This window comes from Oncorhynchus nerka, linkage group LG9a (genome assembly GCF_034236695.1).
Source record: "Oncorhynchus nerka isolate Pitt River linkage group LG9a, Oner_Uvic_2.0, whole genome shotgun sequence".
Taxonomy (NCBI): domain Eukaryota; kingdom Metazoa; phylum Chordata; class Actinopteri; order Salmoniformes; family Salmonidae; genus Oncorhynchus; species Oncorhynchus nerka.
In genome coordinates this window covers 3,746,838-3,766,313 of record NC_088404.1, presented here as the reverse complement: position 1 = coordinate 3,766,313, position 19,476 = coordinate 3,746,838, and the positions used below count along the sequence as shown (strand labels likewise).

Sequence of the window (19,476 nt, the reverse complement as noted above, 5' to 3'; positions counted from 1 at the left end):
ACTACATAGAGAGACATGACTACATGGAACTCTATTCCACAGTACTACATAGAGCCATGACTACATGGAACTCTATTCCACAGTACTACATAGAGCCATGACTACATGGAACTCTATTCCACAGTACTACATAGAGCCATGACTACATGGAACTCTATTCCACAGTACTACATAGAGCCATGACTACATGGAACTCTATTCCACAGTACTACATAGAGCCATGACTACATGGAACTCTATTCCACAGTACTACATAGAGACATGACTACATGGAACTCTATTCCACAGTACTACATAGAGACATGACTACATGGAACTCTATTCCACAGTACTACATAGAGACATGACTACATGGAACTCTATTCCACAGTACTACATAGAGCCATGACTACATGGAACTCTATTCCACAGTACTACATAGAGCCATGACTACATGGAACTCTATTCCACAGTACTACATAGAGCCATGACTACATGGAACTCTATTCCACAGTACTACATAGAGCCATGACTACATGGAACTCTATTCCACAGTACTACATAGAGCCATGACTACATGGAACTCTATTCCACAGTACTACATAGAGCCATGACTACATGGAACTCTATTCCACAGTACTACATAGAACATGACTACATGGAACTCTATTCCACAGTACTACATAGAGACATGACTACATGGAACTCTATTCCACAGTACTACATAGAGACATGACTACATGGAACTCTATTCCACAGTACTACATAGAGCCATGACTACATGGAACTCTATTCCACAGTACTACATAGAGCCATGACTACATGGAACTCTATTCCACAGTACTACATAGAGCCATGACTACATGGAACTCTATTCCACAGTACTACATAGAGACATGACTACATGGAACTCTATTCCACAGTACTACATAGAGCCATGACTACATGGAACTCTATTCCACAGTACTACATAGAGCCATGACTACATGGAACTCTATTCCACAGTACTACATAGAGACATGACTACATGGAACTCTATTCCACAGTACTACATAGAGACATGACTACATGGAACTCTATTCCACAGTACTACATAGAGCATGACTACATGGAACTCTATTCCACAGTACTACATAGAGCCATGACTACATGGAACTCTATTCCACAGTACTACATAGAGCCATGACTACATGGAACTCTATTCCACAGTACTACATAGAGCCATGACTACATGGAACTCTATTCCACAGTACTACATAGAGCCATGACTACATGGAACTCTATTCCACAGTACTACATAGAGACATGACTACATGGAACTCTATTCCACAGTACTACATAGAGCCATGACTACATGGAACTCTATTCCACAGTACTACATAGAGACATGACTACATGGAACTCTATTCCACAGTACTACATAGAGACATGACTACATGGAACTCTATTCCACAGTACTACATAGAGCCATGACTACATGGAACTCTATTCCACAGTACTACATAGAGCCATGACTAAATGGAACTCTATTCCACAGTACTACGTAGAGCCATGACTACATGGAACTCTATTCCACAGTACTACATAGAGACATGACTACATGGAACTCTATTCCACAGTACATAGAGACATGACTACATGGAACTCTATTCCACAGTACTACATAGAGACATGACTACATGGAACTCTATTCCACAGTACTACATAGAGACATGACTACATGGAACTCTATTCCACAGTACTACATAGAGTCATGACTACATGGAACTCTATTCCACAGTACTACATAGAGACATGACTACATGGAACTCTATTCCACAGTACTACATAGAGACATGACTACATGGAACTCTATTCCACAGTACTACATAGAGCCATGACTACATGGAACTCTATTCCACAGTACTACATAGAGCCATGACTACATGGAACTCTATTCCACAGTACTACGTAGAGACATGACTACATGGAACTCTATTCCACAGTACTACATAGAGCCATGACTACATGGAACTCTATTCCACAGTACTACATAGAGACATGACTACATGGAACTCTATTCCACAGTACTACATAGAGCATGACTACATGGAACTCTATTCCACAGTACTACATAGAGCCATGACTACATGGAACTCTATTCCACAGTACTACATAGAGCCATGACTACATGGAACTCTATTCCACAGTACTACATAGAGCCATGACTACATGGAACTCTATTCCACAGTACTACATAGAGCCATGACTACATGGAACTCTATTCCACAGTACTACATAGAGCCATGACTACACGGAACTCTATTCCACAGTACTACATAGAGCCATGACTACACGGAACTCTATTCCACAGTACCACATAGATCCATGACTACATGGAACTCTATTCCACAGTACTACATAGAGCCATGACTACATGGAACTCTATTCCACAGTACTACATAGAGCCATGACTACATGGAACTCTATTCCACAGTACTACATAGAGACATGACTACATGGAACTCTATTCCACAGTACTACATAGATCCATGACTACATGGAACTCTATTCCACAGTACTACATAGAGCCATGACTACATGGAACTCTATTCCACAGTACTACATAGAGCCATGACTACATGGAACTCTATTCCACAGTACTACATAGAGCCATGACTACATGGAACTCTATTCCACAGTACTACATAGAGCCATGACTACATGGAACTCTATTCCACAGTACTACATAGAGCCATGACTACATGGAACTCTATTCCACAGTACTACATAGAGCCATGACTACATTGAACTCTATTCCACAGTACTACATAGAGCCATGACTACATTGAACTCTATTCCACAGTACTACATAGAGCCATGACTACATTGAACTCTATTCCACAGTACTACATAGAGCCATGACTACATTGAACTCTATTCCACAGTACTACATAGAGCCATGACTACATTGAACTCTATTCCACAGTACTACATAGAGCCATGACTACATTGAACTCTATTCCACAGTACTACATAGAGCCATGACTACATTGAACTCTATTCCACAGTACTACATAGAGCCATGACTACATGGAACTCTATTCCACAGTACTACATAGAGCCATGACTACATTGAACTCTATTCCACAGTACTACATAGAGCCATGACTACATTGAACTCTATTCCACAGTACTACATAGAGACATGACTACATTGAACTCTATTCCACAGTACTACATAGAGACATGACTACATTGAACTCTATTCCACAGTACTACATAGAGCCATGACTACATTGAACTCTATTCCACAGTACTACATAGAGCCATGACTACATGGAACTCTATTCCACAGTACTACATAGAGCCATGACTACATGGAACTCTATTCCACAGTACTACATAGAGACATGACTATATGGAACTCTATTCCACAGTACTACATAGAGCCATGACTACATGGAACTCTATTCCACAGTACTACATAGAGACATGACTACATGGAACTCTATTCCACAGTACTACATAGAGCCATGACTACATGGAACTCTATTCCACAGTACTACATAGAGACATGACTACATGGAACTCTATTCCACAGTACTACATAGAGCCATGACTACATGGAACTCTATTCCACAGTACTACATAGAGACATGACTACATGGAACTCTATTCCACAGTACTACATAGAGCCATGACTACATGGAACTCTATTCCACAGTACTACATAGAGACATGACTACATGGAACTCTATTCCACAGTACTACATAGAGCCATGACTACATGGAACTCTATTCCACAGTACTACATAGAGCCATGACTACATGGAACTCTATTCCACAGTACTACATAGAGCCATGACTACATGGAACTCTATTCCACATCAGGTAACTGATGCAGCAGTAAAAATTAGATTTAAAAAAAAAACTGATAAAAAACACTTTATGGAACAGCAGGGACTGTGAAACAACACAAACATTGGCACAAACACATGCACACACACACACATGATAACACACACACATGGATTTAGTCCTGTAGATATGTGGTAGTGGTGGAGTAGGGGCCTTAGGGCACACGGTGTGTTGTGAAATCTGTGAATGTGTTGTAAAAATTGTATGAACTGCTTTGATTTTGCTGGACCCCAGGAAGAGTAGCTCCCAACTGGGATCCATAATAAACTAAACTAAGTTACAAAGTTTCAAAATACGAGCATTTATAAGATTGTGCTGTTATTATTTCTAAAATTATAATATTTTTTTTTATGACTGTTTTCCATGTTATTTGGTTAGTTCTCTTAAGGGATAGGCGTCCCGTTAACAGGACAGTTGTAAATCTTGCAGCGTTTTGTGTTACGATCCCAGATTTTAGAGAAACAACAAATGTTGGTACATATAAGTGTCTTATATCGGCTGAAAACTTAAATTCTTGTCCAATTTACAGTAGCTATTACTGCGAAAAAATGCCATGCTATTGTTTGAGGAGAGCTCCTAACAGCAAAACACTTTTTTTTCAACGCGATAGGTTTGATAAATTCACCTCTGAAGGTGAAATGTGAACTAACAATCTGAAATCTTGCTCTGATTTATCGTCCAAAGGGTCCCAGAGATAACATGAAGTGTCATTTTGTTAGATAAAATAATTTTTCATATCCTTTAAAGGTCCATATAGCACGCACGATCGATTTTGTATTTCCACTCGTTCAATTTGCAAAGAAAGGAATCTGTGAAAATCTCACCCTAAACGTTGTTTCAACGAGTCAAACGAGTCAAATCACATTCATATCTATTCCTCAGTGATCCTAGAACGTAACCAGACCACTATATCATTAGGGGTTTAGTATATCCTATAGGACACCATATCAGAGATCCTAGAAGGTAACAAGATCACTATTTCTTTAGGGGTGTAGTATATCCTATAGGACACCATATCAGAGATCCTAGAAGGTAACAAGATCACTATTTCTTTAGGGGTGTAGTATATCCTATAGGACACCATATCAGAGATCCTAGAAGGTAACAAGATCAGAGATCCTAGAACGTAACCAGGCTTCACTATTTCATTAGGGTGTAGTATATCCTATAGGACACCATATTTGGTCAGAGAGCGAAACCTTCATGGCACGCCGATGATGCGGGCGGCCATCACTTGAACGACTGTATCTGTCAAATAAGCACCAATCGGGGTCAAACAAAGCTAGCTAGATAGCCAATGAGCTGGGCTTTACGGGAGTATCTGGAAATCCTGAATATGTCGTAAAATGTAACTACTAACCTTGTACGACAGCATGCCTTATAATTTTTGCCCAAAAAAGAAAAGGATATTCAGAGTTATGAAAACTGGTTGTTTTGTAAATGTTGAACTTATAATATGGCTACTAATACTGGAAAAGCTAAATCAAAGTCCAAGTATACAGATTTGACGATACTCTTGCAGAAAAATGAAATATGAATGCAAATGTCTACTTCACGATTTGACCAAATGTACCTGGGTACTTCACAATTAAAAGTCTTGCAGTTCAGTCATACTTCAAGTTATCCATCTGAAACGTTGCACATACACTGCTGCCATCTTGTGGACACTAGGATAATTACAACCAGAGTGAACGCTATAACTATGATCTTCCTCTTGCATTTCAAAGATGGTGGTAGAAAAAAAGACTGGTTGGTTTTTTTTCTTTGTATTTTCTTCTACCCGATCTATTGTGTTATATTCTCCTACATTCAATTCACATTTCCACAAACTTCAAAGTGTTTCCTTTCAAATGGTACCAAGAATATGCATATCCCTCCTTCAGGGCCTGAGCTACAGGCAGTTCTATTTGGGCATGTCATTTAGGCGAAAATTGAAAAAAAGGGGGCTAAGAAGTTAAGCACCCTCATAGATATTTCTGTTATCATGGGACTGCCCACGTTTCCCTCTAGCCAACGCCAATTGGCAGCCAAGACTTTGCCTTGGGACGCAAAGGTGTGTCATGAGTCAGGGAGAATGTTCTGATAGTCTTAATGACAACAGACCTAGATATGGGGGGAGGTTTTAGTGGGTGGAATATTAGGACAATTGAAGGTCAACAAAGTTGCAGCTACAGTATGCTTAACAGTGCACATTATTATGGTACAGCTATATGGACACTTAATCATCGTGGTGCTTTTTAATGGTAAGTTTACAAACATTGGTTGTGGGAAGTATAGTTGAAACGTGGGTATCTCTTTTTTTTCCTACTGTGTTTTGACTTGTTAATTGTTTACTCCATGTGTAACTCTGTGTTGTCTGTTCACACTGCTATGCTTTATCTTGGCCAGGTCGCAGTTGCAAATGAGAACTTGTTCTCAACTGGCCTACCTGGTTAAATAAAAGTGAAATAAAAAAATCAAAATAAAAAATCATTATACCCACATTATACCCAAGTGGGGAAATAAGTATAGCAAATGGATGGATGGAATATAATTGTAATGGCTTAGCAGATCATAAAAAAATAAGATCCATTTTTACATGGCTAAAAGAGAAAGAATATAATATATATTATTTACAGGAAACTACAAATATAGATGAGGTTGGGTGGAAAAAAGGACTGGGAGGGAGAAGTATATTTTTGTCATGGGCAAAGAAACTCAAAAGGGGTGATTATACTAATTAATACAAATGTTGATCCTATTGTGTAAACAGATCCGCAAGGAAGATGGATTATTATATGCTATTGGATCAAAAAACACATCTGGCAAATTAATCTGGGCCAAATAATGACGATCCACACACTTTTTCAAATATATAATAATCTATTGAGCTCACAAGCAACAAAATAATTTATTATTATGGTGGGAGATTATAATACGGCTTTAAGTACCTCAAATGGATCGTAAAGGAAATCACTCTACAAACTATCACCCTCAAGCACTTAAGGAGATCATGAAGATCATGGATGCATTAGAACTAGTGGACAAATGGAGGCTGGAAAAACCCTGACCTCATGAGATATACATGGAGGAGGTTTAATATCCTGACCTAGTGAGATATACATGGATGAGGTTTAATATCCTGACCTAGTGAGATATACATGGAGGAGGTTTAATATCCTGACCTAGTGAGATATACATGGAGGAGGTTTAATATCCTGACCTAGTGAGATATACATGGAGGTTTAATATCCTGACCTAGTGAGATATACATGGAGGAATATCCTGACCTAGTTTAATATCCTGACCTAGTGAGATATACATGGAGGAGGTTTAATATCCTGACCTAGTGAGATATACATGGAGGAGGTTTAATACCCTGACCTAGTGAGATATACATGGAGGTGTAATATCCTGACCTAGTGAGATATACATGGAGGTTTAATATCCTGACCTAGTGAGATATACATGGAGGTTTAATATCCTGACCTAGTGAGATATACATGGAGGAGGTTTAATATCCTGACCTAGTGAGATATACATGGAGGAGGTTTAATACCCTGACCTAGTGAGATATACATGGAGGAGGTTTAATATCCTGACCTAGTGAGATATACATGGAGGTTTAATATCCTGACCTAGTGAGATATACATGGAGGAGGTTTAATATCCTGACCTAGTGAGATATACATGGAGGTTTAATATCCTGACCTAGTGAGATATACATGGAGGTTTAATATCCTGACCTAGTGAGATATACATGGAGGAGGTTTGACCCAGTGAGATATACATGGAGGAGGCTTAATCAAGCTAGCCGTCTTGATTACTTCCTAGTCTCGTTCTTGCTGGTGTAACAGTATAGACTTTACGTCCGTCTCCTCGCCCGGGCGCGAACCAGGGACGCTCTGCACACAGACAACAGTCACCCTTGAAGCATCGTTACCTATCGCTCGAAAAAAGCCGCGGCCCTTGCAGAGCAAGGGGAACCACTACTTCAAGGTCTCAGAGCAAGTGACGTCACCGATTGAAAACGCCACTAGCGCGCACCACCGCTAACTAGCTAGCAATTTCACGTCGGCTACACTGGCATCAAAAGTTTTAAAAAGTATTAATAGGAGATTGAGTGCGATCGGACCACCATCTAAATGACCTCAATATAACTCTTACAGAATATCCACATGGGCGGGGATATTGGAAATGTAATCAAAGCCTATTGGATGACAATTTGTTCTTAGCTAAGACAAAATAATTCAAAATGGACTTTTTTTTTTGCACAGCATAAGTACAGCAGATCCCCATATTGTATGGGACACTTTTAAATGTACTTTTAGAGGCCATTCAATACAATACAATACTCATCATTAAAACAAAACCAGTTTAGGTCAAGAGAGATTAGACTAATAAAGGAAATAGAGGAAGTAACAGAGCAGGTAGATGGTAACGGAAACTGTACAGTGGGGCAAAAAAGTATTTAGTCAGCCACCAATTGTGCAAGTTCTCCCACTTAAAAAGATGAGAGAGGCCTGTAATTTTCATCATAGGTACACTTCAACTATGACAGACAAAATGAGAAGGAAAAAAATCCAGAAAATCACATTGTAGGATTTTTAATGAATTTATTTGCAAATTATGGTGGAAAATAAGTATTTGGTCACCTACAAACAAGCAAGATTTCTGGTCGATGTATGTTGATGACTCTAGTTTTTTCTTAAGTTCACAATCTGGATCCCTGCACAGTCTCATTGAAGATCTTGATCCCTTTTCTAGCCTCTCTGGATTAAAACCTAATTATGACAAGTGCATCATATTACGTATTGGATCATTAAAAAAGACAGTGTTTACACCACCTTGTAGTTTACCAATAAAATGGGCGGATGTTGAAGTAGACATATTTGCTATTCACATCTCAAAAAATGTATTCATTAACTCTTTGGTTCTATCATAGTTTACTTACTAATGGCACTGACTACTCCTGATTACTCATTTTTTAAAATCATATGAGCAAAAAAATACTTAATTTTATTTGGAATGCTAAGCCAGACAAAATTAAACATGCCTATTTATATATTGAAGATGAGTTTAGGGGGATAAAATTATTAAATATTAACGCTTTAAACCTTTCCCTAAAAGCTTCACTCATACATTAGTTATACTGAAACCCAAAATGGTTCTCCAGTTTTTTGTCAAGAAAGACTCATCCTTTGTTCCAAAATGGCCTTTTTGCTTTTATACAGATTACAACTTATCGCAGCGCTAGCTGTGCCACAAGAGACTCTGGGTTCTCGCCCAAAAGGCTCTGTCGGCTGCGACCGGGAGGTCCGTGGGGCGACACACAAAAGGCTCTGTCGGCTGCGACCGGGAGGTCCGTGGGGCGACACACAAAAGGCTCTGTCGGCTGCGACCGGGAGGTCCGTGGGGCGACACACAAAAGGCTCTGTCGGCTGCGACCGGGAGGTCCGTGGGGCGACACACAAAAGGCTCTGTGGCAGCCGGCTGCGACCGGGAGGTCCGTGGGGCGACACACAAAAGGTTCTATGGCAGCCGGCTGCGACCGGGAGGTCCGTGTGGCGACACACAAAAGGCTCTGTCGCAGCCGGCTGCGACCGGGAGGTCCGTGGGCGACACACAAAGGCTCTGTCGCAGCCGGCTGCGACCGGGAGGTCCGTGGGGCGACACACAAAAGGTTCTATGGCAGCCGGCTGCGACCGGGAGGTCCGTGTGGCGACACACAAAAGGCTCTGTCGCAGCCGGCTGCGACCGGGAGGTCCGTGGGGCGACACACAAAAGGCTCTGTCGCAGCCGGCTGCGACCGGGAGGTCCGTGGGGCGACACACAAAAGGCTCTGTGGCAGCCGGCTGCGACCGGGAGGTCCGTGGGGCGACACACAAAAGGCTCTGTGGCAGCCGGCTGCGACCGGGAGGTCCGTGGGGCGACACACAAAAGGCTCTGTGGCAGCCGGCTGCGACCGGGAGGTCCGTGGGGCGACACACAAAGGCTCTGTCGCAGCCGGCTGCGACCGGGAGGTCCGGGGCGACACACAAAAGGCTCTGTGGCAGCCGGCTGCGAGGTCCGAGGGGCGACACAAAGGCTCTGTGGCAGCCGGCTGCGACCGGGAGGTCCGTGGGCGACACACAAAGGCTCTGTGGCAGCCGGCTGCGACCGGGAGGTCCGTGGGCGACACACAAAGGCTCTGTGGCAGCCGGCTGCGACCGGGAGGTCCGTGGGGCGACACACAAAGGCTCTGTCGCAGCCGGCTGCGACCGGGAGGTCCGTGGGCGACACACAAAAGGCTCTGTGGCAGCCGGCTGCGACCGGGAGGTCCGTGGGCGACACACAAAGGCTCTGTCGCAGCCGGCTGCGACCGGGAGGTCCGTGGGGCGACACACAAAGGCTCTGTCGCAGCCGGCTGCGACCGGGAGGTCCGTGGGCGACACACAAAGGCTCTGTCGCAGCCGGCTGCGACCGGGAGGTCCGTGGGGCGACACACAAAAGGCTCTGTCGCAGCCGGCTGCGACCGGGAGGTCCGTGGGGCGACACACAAAAGGCTCTGTCGCAGCCGGCTGCGACCGGGAGGTCCGTGGGGCGACACACAAAAGGCTCTGTCGCAGCCGGCTGCGACCGGGAGGGGGGGCGACACACAAAAGGCTCTGTCGCAGCCGGCTCCGCGACCACAAAGGGAGGTCCGTGGGGGCGACACACAAAGGCTCTGTCGCAGCCGGCTGCGACCGGGAGGTCCGTGGGGCGACACACAAAAGGCTCTGTCGCAGCCGGCTGCGACCGGGAGGTCCGTGGGGCGACACACAATTGGCCTAGCGTCGTCAGGGAGGGTTTGGCCGGTAGGGATATCCTGTGACTCCTGTGATGGGCCGGGCGCAGTGCACGCTAACCAAGGTGACCAGGTGCATGGTGTTTCCTCCGACACATTGGTGCGGCTGGCTTCCGGGTTGGAGGCGCATGGCTTGGGTTTCGGAGGACGCATGGCTTTCGACCTTCGTCTCTCCTGAGCCCGTACGGGAGTTGTAGCGATGAGACAAGATCGTAATTACTAACAAGTGGATACTAGGAAATTGGGGAGAAAAGGTATCGCCCTTTCTTACAAAGCTCGTTACAATTTCAGTTTTATCCTCCAGAAAATATAGAACAAATATCACAACAAATGTTGTGGTTAAACTCAAATATACAAATTCATTAAAAAAACATAAAAAAGGTATTATTTTTTTTTATTTTTGTCCTCCGAAGAGGGGGAGGGGTTAATAACACATTTGTTTGAAAAAAAAAAAAATATATATATATATATATATATATATACAAAAAATATAATAAATACAAAAAAAGAAAACAAAGTTACTTGGCATTTTATATGCGTATATCTTATTAAGCTTGTCATGACAAGATTAGGTCTATTCCTGCAAGAATTTCCTTTGAAACAAAATTGCTTTTTTAGTTTAGGAATTGGCTTAATTGGGGTCTGGGAAACGGGTCCAATAGGTGTGTGTCTGTCTGTATCTGTGTGTGTCTGTATCGGTGTGTGTGTATCTGTGTCTCTGTATCTGTGTGTCTGTATCTGTGTGTATCTGTGTGTCTGTATCTGTGTCTCTGTATCTGTGTGTATCTGTCTGTCTGTATCTGTGTGTCTGTATCTGTGTGTATCTGTGTGTATCTGTGTGTATCTGTGTGTATCTGTGTCTCTGTATCTGTGTGTATCTGTATCTGTGTGTATCTGTGTCTCTGTATCTGTGTGTATCTGTGTCTCTGTATCTGTGTGTATCTGTGTGTATCTGTGTGTCTGTGTCTGTGTCTCTGTATCTGTGTGTATCTGTGTGTATCTGTGTGTATCTGTGTCTCTGTATCTGTGTGTATCTGTGTGTATCTGTGTGTATCTGTGTGTCTGTATCTGTGTGTATCTGTATGTATCTGTGTGTATCTGTGTGTATCTGTGTCTCTGTATCTGTGTCTCTGTATCTGTGTGTATCTGTGTGTATCTGTGTGTATCTGTATCTGTGTCTCTGTATCTGTGTGTATCTGTGTGTATCTGTGTGTATCTGTGTCTCTGTATCTGTGTGTATCTGTGTATATCTGTGTGTATCTGTGTGTATCTGTGTATCTGTGTGTATCTGTGTGTCTGTATCTGTGTGTATCTGTGTGTATCTGTGTGTATCTGTGTGTATCTGTGTGTATCTGTGTGTATCTGTGTGTATCTGTATCTGTGTGTATCTGTGTGTATCTGTGTGTATCTGTGTGTATCTGTGTGTATCTGTGTGTATCTGTGTCTCTGTATCTGTGTCTCTGTATCTGTGTGTATCTGTGTGTATCTGTGTCTCTGTATCTGTGTGTATCTGTGTCTCTGTATCTGTGTGTCTGTATCTGTGTGTATCTGTGTGTATCTGTGTGTATCTGTGTGTATCTGTGTCTCTGTATCTGTGTGTATCTGTGTGTATCTGTGTCTCTGTGTATCTGTATCTGTGTGTATCTGTGTGTATCTGTGTCTCTGTATCTGTGTGTATCTGTGTATGTGTGTCTGTATCTGTGTCTCTGTATCTGTGTGTATCTGTATCTGTGTGTATCTGTGTGTATCTGTGTGTATCTGTATCTGTGTGTATCTGTGTCTCTGTATCTGTGTGTATCTGTGTCTGTATCTGTGTGTATCTGTGTCTCTGTATCTGTGTGTATCTGTGTATATCTGTGTGTATCTGTGTGTATCTGTGTCTCTGTATCTGTGTGTATCTGTGTGTATCTGTGTCTGTGTGTATCTGTGTGTATCTGTGTGTATCTGTGTGTATCTGTGTGTATCTGTGTCTCTGTATCTGTGTGTATCTGTGTGTATCTGTGTGTATCTGTGTGTATCTGTGTCTCTGTATCTGTGTGTATCTGTGTGTCTGTATCTGTGTGTATCTGTGTGTATCTGTGTGTCTGTATCTGTGTGTATCTGTGTATATCTGTGTGTATCTGTGTCTCTGTATCTGTGTATATCTGTGTGTATCTGTGTCTCTGTATCTGTGTGTATCTGTGTGTATCTGTGTCTCTGTATCTGTGTGTATCTGTGTCTCTGTATCTGTGTGTCTCTGTGTGTCTCTGTGTGTCTCTGTGTGTATCTGTGTGGATCGTACCTGATGTCCAGAGCAGAGCCCATGAAGGAAGGTTTGCGATGCTCCGCGCTGGCTGCAGTGTATGGAGGCTGGGGCTCTGATTCGTTCCAGTACTTATCCCTCTCTACCAATGGGATAGTGTCGTACATCTCATCCACAGACAGCAGGGACACCTGAGAGGGATAGATAGTGTTCATTTGGTATCAAACGGAAGGAAAACATAGATTTTTATAATGTAGGTAGTGTTCATTTGGTATCAAACGGAAGGAAAACATTGATTTTTATAATGTAGGTAGTGTTCATTTGGTATCAAACGGAAGGAAAACATTGATTTTTATAATGTAGGTAGTGTTCATTTGGTATCAAACGGAAGATAAACATTGATTTTTATAATGTAGGTAGTGTTCATTTGGTATCAAACGGAAGATAAACATTGATTTTTATAATGTAGGCAGATCTCATCCACAGACAGCAGGGACACCTGAGAGGGAAGATAGTGTTCATTTGGTATCAAACGGAAGGAAAACATTGATTTTTATAATGTAGGTAGTGTTCATTTGGTATCAAACGGAAGGAAAACATTGATTTTTATAATGTAGGTAGTGTTCATTTGGTATCAAACATTGATTTTTATAATGTAGGTAGTGTTCATTTGGTATCAAACGGATGATAAACATTGATTTTTATAATGTAGGCAGTGTTCATTTGGTATCAAACGGAAGGAAAACATTGATTTTTATAATGTAGGTAGTGTTCATTTGGTATCAAACGGAAGGAAAACATTGATTTTTATAATGTAGGTAGTGTTCATTTGGTATCAAACGGAAGGAAAACATTGATTTTTATAATGTAGGTAGTGTTCATTTGGTATCAAACGGAAGGAAAACATTGATTTTTATAATGTAGGTAGTGTTCATTTGGTATCAAACGGAAGGAAAACATTGATTTTTATAATGCAGCCAAACCTGTAGATTTCGATCAACCAGATAGTTGGTTTCAAAGTCATCGTCGTCTTCCCCAAATGGGTTGATCAGTTGTTCTGCCACCTGTCCACAAAAATGGCACATCACAATGAAGCGTAAAATGTGCATTTTATACATCATGAAGTAATTCTGTCATATTGTGAAAAGAACTGTGTGTATGTGTGATTGTGTATCACTCCCTCCCTCCCGACCTTGAGCCAGCCCACGTAGAAGAAGAACTGTAGCAGGGTGAAGACAGGCAGGTAGAAGTCGATGTCATGACCAGCGTAGCCCTGGGCGGGGTCTAAGAACTGTCGACCAATCAGACACGCCAGGAAGAAACTGTAGACCGCCACTGTCACCACCTAACAGAGAGGAAGTACTTACAATCCAGGTTCCTGTAGTTAGTTCATCATGACTGACAATAACAGACACATGATTTCATTAACACAGAATTTGTGGGATCAAGATCGATGTTTACTTATTTTAGTGTTAGTTCTACTACTACAACAACTATTAGTTGTTACTACTGCTACTACTCCTACCACCACTACTACTACCACTACCACTACTACCATTACTACATGTAGATAACAGAACCTGGGTGTACACAAGGGGTAGGCTGATCCAATCATAACTGTATAGCTTCATACACTGTGTCCGCAATGTATTTAATTCCTGCAGAGGAGATAAGATGGAACAATCTGATAAACACACAGACCCACACACACATAGACAGACACACACAGACACACACATAGACAGACACACACAGACACACACATAGACAGACACACACAGACACACACATAGACAGACACACACAGACACACCGAGAGAGAAACTTACATTGAGAATGGCTGACAGCGCCACATCATTGTTGATGCGTCCCTCGGTGCGGGCCCTTAGTGCCAGGTTAACAAACCACATACAAGGAACCCAGAACTTGTTATGAGGTGAGGGCAACTCCTCCAACTGCCTATGTTCCTCTGCTGTCATCAGGCCTGAGAGAGACACACGAAGGGTAGGAATTAGGAGGAGCTTCAAACATTCTGTAAGAGCCGGTTTCCGAGACCCAGATTTAACCTACTTCTAGTTGTCATTCTCAAATTGACAGAGTGTTTTTGTCCAGGACTAAGCTTGATCTGGGTGGGGGATACTGGCATTTACTGTGATAACCAATATTATGGCCTAATAATAACAGCTGGCTACAGCATCAAGGAACTCCCCTCTTACACTATTATTATTTATTGTTATTTCCTCACTAGCATCATACCACCCTGCATCCCATTGCTGGCTTGCCTCTGAAGCAAAGCCGGGTTGGTCCTGGTCAGTCCCTGGATGGGAGACCAGATGCTACTGGCTTGCCTCTGAAGCTACGCAGGGTTGGTCCTGGTCAGTCCCTGGATGGGAGACCAGATGCTACTGGCTTGCCTCTGAAGCTAAGCAGGGTTGGTCCTGGTCAGTCCCTGGATGGGAGACCAGATGCTACTGGCTTGCCTCTGAAGCTAAGCAGGGTTGGTCCTGGTCAGTCCCTGGATGGGAGACCAGATGCTACTGGCTTGCCTCTGAAGCTAAGCAGGGTTGGTCCTGGTCAGTTCCTGGATGGGAGACCAGATGCTACTGGCTTGCCTCTGAAGCTAAGCAGGGTTGGTCCTGGTCAGTCCCTGGATGGGAGACCAGATGCTACTGGCTTGCCTCTGAAGCTAAGCAGGGTTGGTCCTGGTCAGTTCCTGGATGGGAGACCAGATGCTACTGGCTTGCCTCTGAAGCTAAGCAGGGTTGGTCCTGGTCAGTTCCTGGATGGGAGACCAGATGCTACTGGCTTGCCTCTGAAGCTAAGCAGGGTTGGTCCTGGTCAGTTCCTGGATGGGAGACCAGATGCTACTGGCTTGCCTCTGAAGCTACGCAGGGTTGGTCCTGGTTAGTCCCTGGATGGGAGACCAGATGCTACTGGCTTGCCTCTGAAGATAAGCAGGGTTGGTCCTGGTCAGTCCCTGGATGGGAGACCAGATGCTACTGGCTTGCCTCTGAAGCTAAGCAGGGTTGGTCCTGGTCAGTCCCTGGATGGGAGACCAGATGCTACTGGCTTGCCTCTGAAGCTAAGCAGGGTTGGTCCTGGTCAGTCCCTGGATGGGAGACCAGATGCTACTGGCTTGCCTCTGAAGCTACGCAGGGTTGGTCCTGGTCAGTCCCTGGATGGGAGACCAGATGCTACTGGCTTGCCTCTGAAGCTACGCAGGGTTGGTCCTGGTCAGTCCCTGGATGGGAGACCAGATGCTACTGGCTTGCCTCTGAAGCTACGCAGGGTTGGTCCTGGTCAGTCCCTGGATGGGAGACCAGATGCTACTGGCTTGCCTCTGAAGATAAGCAGGGTTGGTCCTGGTCAGTCCCTGGATGGGAGACCAGATGCTACTGGCTTGCCTCTGAAGCTAAGCAGGGTTGGTCCTGGTCAGTTCCTGGATGGGAGACCAGATGCTGCTGGAAGTGGTGTTGGAGGGCCAGTAGGAGGCACTCTTTCCTCTGGTCTAAAATAATACCCCAGGGCAAGTTTTTGGGGACATTGCCCTGTGTAGGGTGCTGTCTTTGGGATGGGATGTTAAAATGTGTGTCCTGACTCTCTGTGGTCACTAAAGATCCCATGTCACTTATTGTAAGGGTGTTTACCATGGTGTCCTGGCTAAATTCCCAAGCTGTCCTTCATACAATCATGGTCACCTAATCATCCCCAGCTTACATTTGGCTCATTCATCTCCCTGTAACTATTCCCAGGTTGTTGCCGTAAATGAGAACGTGTTCTTAGCCAATGTACCTGGTTATATAACATATTTTTTAAAAGAGTTAAACTAAAGTGTAAATGTAATGTTCTAGATGACAAGCAAGCTAGTTTAGCACTAGCTGTGGTATCTGTTTGGGGTGGCACTGATAATACAGGCTGCAGGGGAGATATGCTCTTTTACTCTGCCCTGTAGAGTCTGTAGAGCTGTGAGTTTTAACTCTAGGGTGTAGAGGGTTGTGACATCAGACATCACAGCGTACCTGGCTGTACCTGCACCAGGTGGTTCGTGGTGGGGAACCTCTAGGGGTCAACTAGGTTAAGGGTTATGGCTAGGTTTGGTGTCGTACCCTAGAAGTCAACGAGGGTAAGGGTTAGGGGTCATAGGCTTTGAGGTCGTAGGTCGTACCTGCCTGCACCAGGTGCTTCATGGTGGGGAACCTCTTGTAGACTGCCGTGCTGACCGATCGGTAGATGAGCACGCCGGACAGGTTGGCGTACCGCATCAGGGTTCGGCGGGTCAGCCTGGCGATCTCATCGGTACCACGGACGTGAGCGCCCACCAGCGCACCCAACCGGTCCGGCCAGGGAACACTCTCAAACTGACCCCACCACCGAGAAACCACCAGGGTCACATAAAAACCTGCGGGAGACAAACACACATGGAGACGACAAAAAAAAACATATATTTATCAATGACATTAAAAGGGAAATGTCACCATGTTTCAACTTCATACTCATCATCTCCACCACCACCACATCAACATGTTTTGCAGTAAAACATATAGAGGAAGTCGGTCTGCATCGTGTGATTTTAACCAATCGTGTTGCCGTTCATAGCCTGCAGGTATAACGCATTATGACGTGATAATAATACATTGTATTACATTTAATCATTTTAACATGATTAAAATACTATATGACAATCCGTCAGCCATAGCTATAACAGGAAATAGCTGCTCCGTTCAGAATCACTAGAAGCAGCAGACCAGGCAATTCGTCAATCGAAGGAAATAACCTTAATTTCCCCAAAATGTTCTAATCACTTCATATCATTATACGTGGACGATATTTTACTATACTGAACAAAACTACAAAAGCAACATATGCAACAATTTCAAAGATTTTACTGAGTTAGTTAATATAAGGAAATCAGTCAATTTGAATCAATTCATTAGGACCTAATCTATGGATTTCACATGACTGGGCAGGGGCGCAGCCATGGGTGGGCCTGGGAGGGCATAGGCCCACCCACATGGCAGCTGGCCCATCCACTGGGGAGCCAGGCCCACCCACATGGCAGCTGGCCCATCCACTGGGGTGCCAGGCCCACCCACATGGCAGCTGGCCCATCCACTGGGGAGCCAGGCCCATCCACTGGGGAGCCAGGCCCATCCACTGGGGAGCCAGGCCCATCCACTGGGGAGCCAGGCCTATCCACTGGGGAGCCAGGCCCACCCACATGGCAGCTGGCCCATCCACTGGGGAGCCAGGCCCATCCACTGGGGAGCCAGGCCCATCCACTGGGGAGCCAGGCCCATCCACTGAGGAGCCAGGCCCATCCACTGGGGAGCCAGGCCCAGCCCAGAAATACTCCTCAGCCCCCCCCACGCCTCGGACCCACAGGTGAAGAAGCTGAATGTGGAGGTCCTGGCCTGGTATGGTTACACATGGTCTGGTGAAGAAGCTGAATGTGGAGGTCCTGGCCTGGTATGGTTACACATGGTCTGGTGAAGAAGCTGAATGTGGAGGTCCTGGCCTGGTATGGTTACACATGGTCTGGTGAAGAAGCTGAATGTGGCGGTCCTGGCCTGGTATGGTTACACATGGTCTGGTGAAGAAGCTGAATGTGGAGGTCCTTGCCTGGTATGGTTACACATGGTCTGGTGAAGAAGCTGAATGTGGAGGTCCTGGCCTGGTATGGTTACACATGGTCTGGTGAAGAAGCTGAATGTGGAGGTCCTGGCCTGGTATGGTTACACATGGTCTGGTGAAGAAGCTGAATGTGGAGGTCCTGGCCTGGTATGGTTACACATGGTCTGGTGAAGAAGCTGAATGTGGAGGTCCTTGCCTGGTATGGTTACACATGGTCTGGTGAAGAAGCTGAATGTGGAGGTCCTGGCCTGGTATGGTTACACATGGCCTGGTGAAGAAGCTGAATGTGGAGGTCCTGGCCTGGTATGGTTACACATGGTCTGGTGAAGAAGCTGAATGTGGAGGTCCTGGCCTGGTATGGTTACACATGGCCTGGTGAAGAAGCTGAATGTGGAGGTCCTGGCCTGGTATGGTTACACATGGCCTGGTGAAGAAGCTGAATGTGGAGGTCCTGGCCTGGTATGGTTACACATGGTCTGCGGTTGTGAAACCGGTTGGACATTGGCCAAATTCTCTAAAATGATGTTGGAAGTGGCTTGTGGTATTCCCCACCTGTCAGGTGGATGGATTATCTTGGCAAATGAGAAATGCTCACTAACTAGGAATATGAACAATTTTTTTTTGAGAAATAAGCTTTTTGTCTGGGATATTTTTTAAATTTCAGCTCAAGAAACACTTTATTGTGTTTAAAACTAAAACAACTAAAATATTAAAACTAATTTAATTTTCTCTTTATTTAACTAGTCAAGTCAGTTAAGAACAAATTCTTATTTTCAATGACGGCCTAGGAACAGTGGGTTAACTGGTCTAGGAACAGTGGGTTAACTGCCTGTTCAGGGGCAGAACGACAGATTTGTACCTTGTCAGCTCAGGGGTTTGAACTTGCAACCTTCCAGTTACTAGTCCAACGCTCTAACCA

The 19,476-nt window shown here is 44.2% G+C and overlaps 1 protein-coding gene across 1 annotated transcript in view; it reads right to left on the bottom strand.

Annotated features, from left to right (window-relative positions):
* Positions 1 to 19,476, bottom strand: part of LOC115123986 (bestrophin-1-like) — a 33,421-nt gene that overhangs the window by 8,642 nt on the left and 5,303 nt on the right. Inside the window, 6 exon segments of the mRNA XM_065022768.1 lie at positions 12,966 to 13,117; positions 13,910 to 13,990; positions 14,119 to 14,271; positions 14,507 to 14,584; positions 14,756 to 14,910; positions 17,092 to 17,325. Of these exon segments, the coding sequence (XP_064878840.1) occupies positions 12,966 to 13,117; positions 13,910 to 13,990; positions 14,119 to 14,271; positions 14,507 to 14,584; positions 14,756 to 14,910; positions 17,092 to 17,325 (853 nt within the window).